The 12,639-nt window shown below is 36.2% G+C and overlaps 1 protein-coding gene across 1 annotated transcript; it reads left to right on the forward strand.

Moving 5' to 3' along the window:
- The first annotated feature begins 551 nt into the window (after nt 1-551).
- Nucleotides 552-7,331, forward strand: LOC117300237 (putative ankyrin repeat protein RF_0381). The gene is made up of 8 exons (XM_033783963.1): nt 552-660; nt 2,053-2,105; nt 2,593-2,697; nt 3,492-3,543; nt 4,124-4,240; nt 5,223-5,321; nt 6,484-6,546; nt 7,162-7,331. Exons 1-8 carry the CDS (start codon nt 552-554, stop codon nt 7,329-7,331), a joined length of 768 nt encoding a protein of 255 aa, XP_033639854.1.
- The last annotated feature ends 5,308 nt before the right edge of the window (nt 7,332-12,639 follow it).

The raw sequence follows: 12,639 nt of genomic DNA on the forward strand, positions 1-12,639 counted from the left end.
AGGCTTAATCATGCTGAGAAAAATAAAGTTTCCTGTTGTAAGTTATGCTCAAACATTTATTTATAAAATGATGACGTTTTGGTATAATTAAATGACTAGTGCATTATTATGCCAACAATCAAATGAGTTTAAGAAACATCATCCAACCTCTATATTTCCAAACAAAATTATTATCTGTTAGACTGAGTTTCATTCTCCTTTAGTCACTAGATAGATCCCGTGATGTGGTTTCTATTTGGGATTCTATTGTGTGCCAATATGGGGAAAAAAATTAAATATTTATAGTGAAAATGAAAAAAAACAAAACCCATAAATATTCATAATTGATGTCACATCTCTGTATTTGCTGTGAATGATCGGAAGAATTTAGCATTTGCAGGAAGTTTGAACCCGGCCTAAGTGTAACCCAATCTTGTAAAAAAATTTCAGATCCAAAACTTTTTGTTGTAGACAAAGTTACAGGCATTTACCAGCTGAAGTGGATCTTTTGAAAGCTGTTGTACTGTCTGCTTGGAATGAATGTGACGCTCAACTTCAGCCGTATTTGTAACATGACATTTGACATGATTGACTACACAGGCAGCATTATGGCTCAGGTTTTAGATGCTGGAGAGGTACTGACTACAGAAAGCAAAGCCACCATCTCAAGGTTTTTAAATTGTAAGAACTGATGACCTAGACTTTGCTGGGGTTGAAATATTAGACTATTAACTATTTTTTCCCCTCTTCTTATGTAGTTATTTTTGGGGTTATAAATACCCCTTCTGCTGTGAAAACAACTTTCCTTCAAGAAGTTAAACAGGATCAAAAACCTCTTTGTTAAATTAACCAAACATTGTTTAATTTAATGGCAGTGAACAACACTTTCAGCCCAACAGTTAGAGCTGTAAGATTTAGTATGAATCTAGGATGTTCCCCACCAGGGCTTGGTTTGCCTTTACTTCTTCAGTGACATACCTTAAGGCAGTGGACACTATTGGTAATTACTCAAAATATTTAGTAGCATAAAACCTTACTTGGTAACGAGTAATGGGGAGAGGTTGATAGTATAAAACATTGTGAGAAATGGCTCCCTCTGAAGTGAAGTAGTTTTTGAGAAAAAAAGTAATTTTCCACGAATTTGACTTCGAGACCTCAAATTTAGAATTTGAGTCCTCGAAGTCAAGCATTGTGAAAGCACACAACTTCGTGTGACAAGGGTGTTTTTTCTTTCATTATTGTCTCGCAACTTCGACACCCAATTGAGCTCAAATTTTCACAGGTTTGTTATTTTATGCATATAATGTTAAGATACAGCCAATGAAAAGACTGGTCTTTGACAATTACCAATAGTGTCTACAATGTCTTTAAATGACCAATTGGATTGTCATTTCACTAAACTATCAGCTTTATCATAAGTCTATAATCCATGTTTTATATAAAACAAGAATGCTTCAACACAGAAGTAGGCCTATTGGATTAAATTTTAACTGGTTCTCTGGGGTTTGGTCAGCAAAACCACTACCAAGGGAGAACACAATTTAAAGAAAGCATTGTTATATGGTTTTAGTGTTTCGTATCTTAAGCAACTTTAATATATCTTGAATGAAATTTTCTTCATGACCGAGGATGAGTTTTAATGACTTTCTTTCTTTTTTTTTTTACATCCCACAGCCTCTGAATGGTTGAAAAGATCTGCGGAAATATATCTGGAAAGACATGAAATTCCATCAGAGATGTTGTTTGCAGTTGCTCTATCAGTGCTGATATTGGTGATGTTTATTTGGTTTGTGATGCATGGAAAAAAAGGTACATCACACTAGATACGTTCTGGAAACCATTAAACACACAAACTAACACTCCAACACACAAACAAACCTACAACCATCATCAACATTATCATCACAACCACTCAAACTAACAAATAGTGACAAACAAAAACAAACTCGAAGCTCTTTTGGGTAAATTCTGTCATTTGTATTTATCTCAGTGTCTAAAAAGGTTTTTGGCTAAATTATAAATTTGACAGTCAGAAGAATTGTACTTTGTCCTCTTTCCAATTTTATCTTTTAGGTCTAAGGTCCCTGCAGCAGCCTGAAGTCATATCAATCTTTGATCTTGCAAAGGTAAAAATTATATTCAATTTGTTTTATCATCGGGCCTTGAATTTGTTTTATCATCGGGTCTTGAATTTGTTTTATCATCGGGCCTTGAATTTGTTTTATCATCGGGCCTTGAATTTGGCTTTTGAATTGGCCCAGCAATTTTCCTCTGGTAAGGGGCACTTCTAGGAGGAAAACGTCAATTGTATTGGAACTTGGCAGAGGGCACCACAGCAAAAGTGCAGGGCAATACTGAAATTGCTGATGGTGATCTGGGATATTTCCAGACCTGAATCATGATTATAAATTTTTTCAAATTATAGCATCTCATATGATAGGTAATTACCTATTAATACAATCAATTCATTTAAAAGGAATTCATGAGAATTTTTTTACAAATCTGTATTTCCGCGTGAGAAATTTGTGTATAGCCTAAATTTGGTTTTTATGCATTACCATTATAACAGATCGGATCAAAACATTTTTCATTGATGGTTTTTCCATTTTACAGACTGCCTATCTACCTGGTCGCACAGAGCAAGTGATAAATTTAGTGACAAAGTTACAATTTGATGTGAACTTCCCCATCCCAACAAATGGAATGACACTTTTTCTGGTAAGAAATAAGTTTAGTTAATAATATGTCAATGTTTTTAAACCCTTGGAGCAGCCAAAGGGGTGCAGGCAGAAGGACCAGCTTCATACTTGTTTTAAAGGGTTTGGGTACTTTTTGTAGGACAAAAAACACAATGTCCACAGATTTACATTAAACTTACACAGTTTGAAGATGATGATGGTAGAAAGCTTCCCTGAAAATATTACTTGCTGAGGTGCTGTAGTTTTTGAGAAATGAGTAAAACAATGTCATGAAAATATTTTCGTCTCGGTGATCATGAGACGAAAAATTATTTTAGCATGTAAAAAACAAAAAAATCCTACTGTGTGCACAAAAAACTTTATCTTTTGAGTTAGTAGTGAACCGATGTGTACATTTTCAGAATGCTTCAATCTTTAGTCTGTGGGTCAAGGAAACATCTATTCATCTGTTTAGACCATTAGAACGAGAATTGTGCCCTTCAAACACAGTTATTTACCCGTAATACAATCTACCTTTCGGTCGTTTCCTTTTGGTTCAGCATGTAATTTTTTTCTTGTTGCTGCTCGGAGGGTTTTAAAGGCTTTTGTCAAATTTCCATAATAGACCTTATGCAAATGAAGTCATTTCAGTAGGGCGCCCTCATCTAGAGGTCAAAAGGAGGTTGTTCATTGGCCAATCCTGTGCGCCGGCATACAAATCTGTGCGTTTTGATTGTTTCGTTACCGTTTTTCCACTAAGATGGCCGCTGGATGACGTCAATGCATAAGGTCTATGGAACACTTATCATCAACTTCTTCATTTTTTTTAAACAGTGTGCCTGCATCAGTGGCAGTGCTAGACTTGTGAGTTTTCTTCTGGATCAAGGTAAATGAAACAATTTTGTTTTAAAGTAAAAAATAAAACAAAACGACCACACCATGATTATGAAAGAGTCAACTTTTCTTTAGCATTTCAAGTTTCCTATCTCTATGCCGATGTTAACATGTCTAATCTCAAAGTTTTTACACATTTTGATACCATGAAGTAAATTAGTAAGGATGAATTTAAAGGCACTGGACACTATCAGAAATTACTTGAAACAATTGTTAGCATAAAATCTTACTTGGTATTAAGCAATGGAGAGCTGTTGATAGTATATAACACTTTGAGAAACAGCTCCCTCTGAAGTATGGTAGTTTTGAGAAAGAAGTAACTTCTAACTCAAATATTAAAAGGCTTCAGACCTGAATCCTTTTTAGGCATCTGAAAGCACACAAATTTGTGCAACAAGGGTGTTTTTTCATTCAAGTTCTCTTGCAACTTTGATGACCAATTGAGTCAAAATTTTCACAGATTTATGGTTTTATGCATTCGTCGGGAAACACCAAGTGAGAAACTGGTCTTTGACAATTAATACCAAACGTGTACAGTGCCTTTAAATCAATGATAAATCTTCTTAATACAGACGGGGATGTGACTGTAACCAACAAGGATGGGGACACTCCTCTCTACCTCGCTACGTTCAAATGTGCCGGATCATCTTGCAGTGACTTCAGACTTATTCAGACGCTAATCTCAGTAGGTAAGACTAAACCAATAGAAGAACAATATTTAAAGGGAAGGTACATGTTTGTTAATTACTCAAAACAAATATTAACTTAAAAATTGGCTTGGTAACGAGCATTGGAGAGTTGTTGATAGTATAAAACATTGTGAGGCACGGCTCCCCTGAAGTAGCATAGATTTTGAGAAAGAGGTAATTTCTCACTAAAATAATAAAAGACTTCTAACTAGAAGTTTATTCCTATCTGAAAGCACACAAATTCGTCAAACAAGGGTGTTTTTTCTCTCATCATTTTCTTGCAGCTTTGATAACCAATTTAGCTAAACTAGGGATTTTATTTTAAGCTTATGTTGGGATACACCAAGTGAGAAGACTGGTCTTTGACAATTACCAAACGTGTACCTTCCCTTTAACTTTGTTGCTTCGAGCGAATCTAACTGAGCTAAGCAAAAATGAGCACTACCAGTTACGACTGGTACATGCTGTTTTGGCTAGTAACCTAAATCCGGTAAGCATAATTGTTTTTGTATTAAAACCAATAATGAAGTTCCTTGGGATCAGGGTCCAAGTTCTTAGACCTACCTAAGCAGGGATTGTGCACAGCAAATTTCTGCTAAGCAAAAATATGTATGAAACCACTTCCAAACAGTGCATGTGATATACATGTAGCATTATTTTGCTGGTAACCTTTTTTTTGGTATTGTTTTGTGTGCATAAGCAGCTTTATGAAATCGGACATTGGATTCTTACCATTCACTTCTGTGGTGCCCACTTCCACTTCTTTATCTCAGTCCGACTTGAGCTTGTCCATAATTGGGTCTTCACTAAACAAGATTCATTACATTTCCAATCCAGGATTTTCCTCCCAAGTCATAGCCAAATATTTCTCTACTGATTTCATCTGGCCTGCAGTGGCCACAGAGCTCAAGGCCCCTTTGAGGATACAAAAAGGAAAGCATCCCTTTTTAAATAAAACTGTTTTATTTTCTCTGGAATCCAGGTTGTAATGTGAATGCCCAGAATCACAAGGGGAATACACCACTACACTGGGCTGCCTCTGAGGGGGATGTCGAGCTGATCAAGTTTCTCCTCACCTGCGGTAAAAAAACCACCCACACATATATATATATATAAATTACTCCAGTGCTATCAACAAAGAACTATAAATTAAATGATAGGCAGATTTGAAGATATACTGGGAAAATGTTGTGAGGTGGTGGTGGATTTTTTGTTTGTTATCAAGGTGAGGGTTAATCTAGACTGATTTAGGATATTGAAACAGGGTTAGCACCCTCTCATTCCATAAGGGTGTAGTACTGGGTTTTAGACTCTGAAACACCCTGTCATGTTGCCACCTACCCCTGAGGCTGAAACAGGGTTACCCCCTCCACAGTCCGTAAGGATGTTTTAAAGCCATTGGACACTTTCAGTAAACAGTATTGTCCAAAGGTCCACACTTGTGTATCACAACTTATATATAAAATAACAAACCTGTGAAAATTTAGGCTCAATCGGTCATCGGAGTCGGGAGAAAATAACGGGAAAACCCACCCTTGTTTCCGCACGTTTCGCCGTGCCATGACATGTGTTTAAAATAAATCCATAGAATTGCTAATTGTTTTAATGTTTTCTCAAAAAATAAAGCATTTCATGGAATAATATTTCAAGAGAAGTGTTTCACCATGACCTTCTTTAAACCCTGTAAGTAATTTGTAAATCTGTGAACTTTTATTTTGTTTGTCTGTTCCCGAAAGTGTATAATGGCTTTAAGCATGGGTTTCATCCCATAGGCTATAGGAGCCTGGCTGGTAGAGCAGAATGCACTACCTTCCCAACCTTTACAAAGCAATTACATGGTTAAGTGCCTTGGTCAAGGCACAAGTGTTGTGACCGGGAGTTTAACCCACACTCTGCTGCTGACAACACCGGAGCTTGGGTCCGGTGAAATATACCGCTCGACTATATGACACGACACAAAGGATCTGTGGGAGATGACATTAGTAGTGATGTTGGGATGGGGAATTTTTGTATTATACTGACACTCGCTTAGACATGTTCCCCTTTCTGCAATCAAATAGTACTGATTTTAATGTTCGAAAAAGGTACCTGACTATGTATTGCTTTTTCAGTCTGTTTGGTTTAATCTGTTCCAATAGAGAATAAAACAAGAAGGATGCGGACCGATATCTCAAACTTAACCAGATTAATCAATTGAACTTACATACTTCCTACATTTCCCTTGTGCATTTTTGTACCGACAGGAGCGGATCGTTACATCAAGAATAACATCGGCATGTATCCCATTGGAATGGCAACTAATAACGGTAATAATGGTATCTTTATGGTACTATGAAATGAGACTGTAGGATGCTTTCCTTGTTTAAGGTTTGAATACACACCAAAGTCTTGAAGATTGGAGCCCAATTTCATGGCTTTGCTTACTGTGAAAAAAGAATTGGTGCTTACGGAAGCAGATAGTTCCATGCTTATATCAAGCATATTTCACAGATTAGCAGGAAATTTCTGCTTGTGCGCGTGCGTGGTCCACGTCACTAGACATTCTTGGCTTACACAGCTAGCACAGTAATTTTTGGTGCTTGCCCTGTAAGCGAAGAATGGGGATCCCAGGGCAGAATTTGGCAGTAAGCAGTAAGCAGAGCCATGAAATTGAGCCAGAATCTATTGCCTGTAAATCAGATTACAAGTTTTAATTACTATTTGCAAAACCAAAGAAACAAAATTTGGATGCTAAAGGCCGGCTCAAACATCCTGCGAATGCGAATGCAAATCAAATTGTGGCGACGTAATAAGGGGTAGGCCTACATGCTGTTTGAGCAATTGTGGAGTTAATTCGCTTCACAACAAGCATTCACAGGAGGTATGGACGGGGTTTAAGACTGTAACAGATAAAGTCTTACCTATTTTCTTTCTTCCTTTAGGGCACCTGAGAGCAGGAAAGCATCTGAAGATCAGCCTCCCCAACAATCGAAGCCCATGGGATATGTTTGAGCCCAACACACCCGGCAAGGTAAGACTTGGGTTGATGCGTCCACAGAGGGATTGCCTTGCAATGTCACCAAGACCAAGAATGAAACTCAACTTCTCTTAGACAGCATTTTCAGTTCAGGTTTATAAGCATCTCCTAGTCCTTTATTGACTCATTGACCTCTTTCATGACCTGGAACACACCTTCGCATAATGCGCTACCATTTTGGACGTTGTGTAAATTTAGACTCCCAAAAATGGGGCCAGGATAGACGTGTGTAAGTGCGCAGTGTACCGTGAAACTGGTCAAAGTCCGTAAAGAAAATATTGTTTATAGGATGATATCCAAAAACAATACCCACAAGGTGTAAGGGTAAACAAATTATATTATTCTTTATCACCGATGCAAAACTCACATGTATTAAGTTGTTGTGGTACCTGCTGCTAACACGTAGGATTCAAACTGCCTCTAGCCACCAAGCTAGCACCGAGCTAGCTCGATGGTCTAGTGGTAAGATATCTGGGGCAATTTTATGGCTCTGCTATAACCGCTGAATTCTGCGATCACCATTCTCCGCTTTCGCGTAAGCATAGAATGCCTCCGAGTGATGTTGAGTACGCACAGGCACAAGCCAAAATTTCCCGCTGACCCGTGAAATAAGCTTGACTTTTAAAGCACAGCTTCTGCAAGCACCGATTCTTTTCTTACGGTAAGCAGAGCCATGAAATTGGGCCACATCCCACCCAGGTGACTTCCCTATGGATGTTTTTTTTTCCACAGAACTTGATAAAGTACTGAGTATACAGTGGTTAATACACATCGGTGTAGGGTAAAAAGAAATTATTTTCAAAATACTTCTGACTGCTTATTATTTTGAAAATGTAGTTTTAAACATTTTGTAGTCTTAAGTTATATTTCAAATAATTTGATTGCAGTTGATGCAAATTGTTAACTGAAAAGTTTGAAGTTTATATTTGTTTAATTTTATACAACTCAAATTTTTCTAGTTTTTTTAATTTTACTAGTTTTGGAAATTAAAAAAACTAGAGTAAGTACATCAAATATGAAGTAAAATGTTGGGAATAATTAGTTTTTGTTCTTCTTTCCATTCGCGTTTTATTTGAAACATTATATATTTTAAGTAATAGCTATAAAACTAAACATAGTGTTTTTTGTTAATTACAAAAACACGGTGTTCGGTTGGACGTTACGTGATGACGTAATTCAAAAACATTGAACCATAAAGATGTTTTTTATACAATGTGTCGTTATTTTATAGTTAAACTTGTATCACACTTTTGAACGCCTTGTTTCTTCACAAATGCAATATGTTTGTGTGAGATTGGCATCAGGTTTTTAAAAATCTAGCTCACCCCTGCACTTAATGCTGTACACAGCTTTGATAATCAACAGCGCCCTCTTTGGTGGGCAAAAAGAGAGCGCTGTTGGGAATTCCCCAAAAAACTTTCGCGCCATATGATTTTTACAAATTTTAAACGTTGTTTTATTGTTATTTAATACCCGATAACGTCATTTTGAAGGTTCAACTATCTGTTGAGTTTCAAGGTTCAAATCGATCTCAATCTTGAGTTATGCCGTAGATAAGCTCAAAAGTTGTTTTTTTGATGGAAAAAACACGAAGGCGAACTTTGACCCAGGGTAACGACCCGGAAGTTAAGGTCGTACGATTTTAGTGTTAACTTTTCAAAGGTTTCCAAAGTCTTTATCTATCCGATGCCCAAGTATGAACATCATAGCTTTTATACTCGTTGATATACAGCAACAAGCAAATGGTCATTTTTAAACATTAAAAACCTTGTCATGACCTCATCAATGACGTCATCATTCCAAAAAAGTGGCGGTTTCATCTACTCACTATTGCCTATGTACATAGTAAGTTTTAAGTTTGTACAAGCTTTACTTTTGTTTAAAAGCTCAAAAGTTGTTTTGTTGATGTAAAATACACGAAGGCGAACTATGACCCAGGGTAACGACCCGGAAGTTAAGGTCGTACGATTTTGGCGTTAACTTTTCAAATATTGTCCAAGTCTTTATCTATCCGATGCTGAAATATGAACATCATAGCTTTTCTATTCGTTGAGATACAGCAACAAGCAAATGTTCATTTTTCAAAATTAAAAACCCTGTCATGACGTCATCAATGACGTCATCATTCCCAAAAAGTGGCGATTTATTCCACTCACCATTGCCTATGAACATAGTAAGTTTTAAGTTTGTACAAGCTTTACTTTTGTTTAAAAGCTCAAAAGTTGTTTTGTTGATGTAAAATACACGAAGGCGAACTTTGACCCAGGGTAACGACCCGGAAGCTCAGGTCGTACGATTTTGGCGTTAACTTTTCAAATATTGTCCAAGTCTTTATCTATCCGATGCTGAAATATGAACATCATAGCTTTTCTATTCGTTTAGATACAGCAACAAGCAAATGGTCATTTTTCAAAATTAAAAACCCTGTCATGACGTCATCAATGACGTCATCATTCCCAAAAAGTGGCGGTTTATTCCACTATCTATTGCCTATGAACATAGTAAGTTTTAAGTTTGTACAAGCTTTACTTTTGTTTAAAAGCTCAAAAGTTGTTTTTTTGATGTAAAATACACGAAGGCGAACTTTGACCCAGGGTAACGACCGGAAGTTAAGGTCATACGATTTTGGCGTTAACTTTTCAAATGTTGTCCAAGTCTTTATCTATCCGATGCCCAAGTAGCATTCATATTCGTTGAGATACAGCGAAAAGCAAATGTCGTTTTTCAACTTTAAAAACCTTGCCATGACGTCATCAATGACGTCATCATTCCCAAAAAGTGGCGGTTTCATCTACCTACTATTGCCTATGTACATAGTAAGTTTTAAGTTTGTACAAGCTTTACTTTTGTTTAAAATTGCTGGAGAAGGTTCGCAGGGAAAGAAGAAGACGAGGAAAAAAAAAAAACCCCAAAAAACAGAACAATAACAATAGTTGTTCGGCTGTTGGCCGAACACCTAAAAAAGAGTAATATATGAAAAGGTCCTGCCGAGACAGTTTAGGAAGTTGGTATTTTTATCTCAGAAAAAACATACTAAATGACAACAGACCGTTTATTTTTCATTCAATATTTATTAACAAAATGCCTTATATTAATACTATTTATAAAGTGTTTCCACTGGAGAAATACAACACAGATTTTAAAAGTTTTATAGCAGAAGTTGTTGTGATTTCCACACGAACAGTGCAAAAAGGCATCGGAAAAAGAAGAAAAATTTGACAAAGTTAGAAAATTGTTTACAGCCATGATCTTCTTTCTTAGTTTTATCCTCTCTTTAAATTAGTTGCATAAAAGTTTCCTAACATAAACTCATGATATTTAAGGTTTTCAAAATCAATTTTTAACACAAAGTTTGAGAAACTTATTTTATAAAATCTTTAAAATGTAGGATTGTTTTTGTAACATAAAACATTTAAGAAAGGAACTAATTTTTGTCAGGCAATAAACAAAGTGAAAGGGACAAACTTACAACAATATACAATGGAAAAATGTAAGTAAAACTAATATAAACAAAAATGATTCAAAATCAACAGGCAAACAATAAGATATTTTATAAATTAAAGTTAATCGATGTTGCTTTTGTCCAAATTTAACATCATTTTTATATATTTATTACTTTACCTGTAAACAATGGTCTTGTTTTACCCTTGAGAGACCACGGTCAGACTAAACTTTGTAATAAGCCACTTCGGAATGTCAGCTGCGCATGTCCGTTACTGCTGACAACGGATTTTGTCTATCTCCCATAACCTTTTGACAATACCAGCGGGTATTGTCAAAAGGTTACGGGCTGGTATTGTCAAAAGGTTATGGGAGATAGACAAACCCTGTTGTCAGCAGTAACAGACGTGAGCCGCTGACATTCCGAAGTGGCTTATTTGCAAAACAAAAGTGGAAATGGCCTACCCATACTTAACTTTGTACAGTGTCTCAAAGTTACCAGCCACATTATTATTAAAGAAAAAAAGAGAAAAGCATCTGATCAGCTGAAATAGCACAAAATACCCAAATGCAATGGCAAAATGACTGTAATTTTTGCACCAGGCATACATATTAGATGAGTTAAAGCAAAAGTGTTACTTTTTATTCCAGTTAATTTTATTTCAATGTAATCCCCATGGCTTATATTTTAGCCATTATTTAAGAAATAAAGAAGTTTTACTTTATTCTGTGTATGTTTGTTTAATTATTGTGCACAAACATGGATGTCAAAAATGCTACCATGTCTTTTAAGACCAAGGCCAAATTTCATAAAGCTCCTTAAAGGCACTGGACACAATTGGTAATTACTCAAATTAGCATGAAGACCTATTTGGCAACGAGCAATGGAGAGTATAGAAGCACAAAACATTGTGCGAAACAACTCCCTTTGAAGTAACATCGTTGTTGAGAAAGAGGTTATTTAAGAAAGAGCTGATATTTGAGTCTCGGAGAGACTTCAGGCCTGAAGCTGTTCTCATGCATCTGAAAGCACACCAATTATTGTGTAACAAGAGTGTTTCTTCTTTCATTATTTTCATGCAACTTTGATGACCAATTGAGCTCAAGTTTTCACAGGTTTGTTATTTTATCAATTTTTGGGATACACCAAGTGAGAATACTTATCTTTGAGAACCAATTAATGTGTCCAGTGCATTCCAGCACAAAAAGTAGCTAAGCACAACAAAATTATGCTTACCAGCTGCAGCATAAGGTTGGCAGTCATAATATTATGTCACAAGTACCATTTGTGACTGGTATACAGCTTATTTTTTGCTTAGCAAAAAATTGCAAGCAACATTTTCTGCTTGAGAAGTTTAATGCAATTTGACCCAGGCTTTCAAAGGTGCTAAAATGCACTTGCCAGAGTTCGATTTTTGTTCTCATATATTAAATGCTTCCCTTTCAATGTTAACCGATACATATTCACAACAACCTCAGAACCCCACAAACAATATCTCAACAACTGAGCCTACCCTATAAAGTGTGAATATGCATACGTGAGTAGCACACCAACATGCTTAGCGAAATTGGTGACCAGCCGAGCAATCATGTATGATGTTTTGAGGGGTGAACAAACGCTTGCACACTTCTTTCCCATCGTATTGCCAAAAGATGTCTAAAACAAAAACAGTAGGTTATTTTTTCTACTTTCAAATGGGTCAATTATCTTTCAAGAACCCACAAGAAGAGTTGGGAATTTTCTTGTCATTCTTCTGGTGTTTTAACTTGTTAAACATTTGTACATGTATCTTTTTAGATTTAGAAAAAATTGATGAAGAAAGTCTGGTGCCCCCTATATGGCGAAAAACTTCATAAACATCTGAAGAATGTCTTCAAGGGACCAAACAATCAATGTTCAGCGTAAAAAAACTACACTGCTCTTGGTGTTTTAAAATGCATT

The sequence above is a fragment of the Asterias rubens genome, chromosome 15 (assembly GCF_902459465.1).
Source record: "Asterias rubens chromosome 15, eAstRub1.3, whole genome shotgun sequence".
Taxonomy (NCBI): Eukaryota; Metazoa; Echinodermata; class Asteroidea; order Forcipulatida; family Asteriidae; genus Asterias; species Asterias rubens.

Bases quoted from the DNA above. Each gene is read 5' to 3' on its own strand.
- LOC117300237 (XM_033783963.1), top strand. From the start codon at position 552: ATGACATTTGACATGATTGACTACACAGGCAGCATTATGGCTCAGGTT. The intron at 4,241-5,222 runs GTAAGACTAAAC...TCTGGAATCCAG, and splicing joins TCAGACGCTAATCTCAGTAG to GTTGTAATGTGAATGCCCAG. The intron at 5,322-6,483 runs GTAAAAAAACCA...TTGTACCGACAG, and splicing joins CAAGTTTCTCCTCACCTGCG to GAGCGGATCGTTACATCAAG.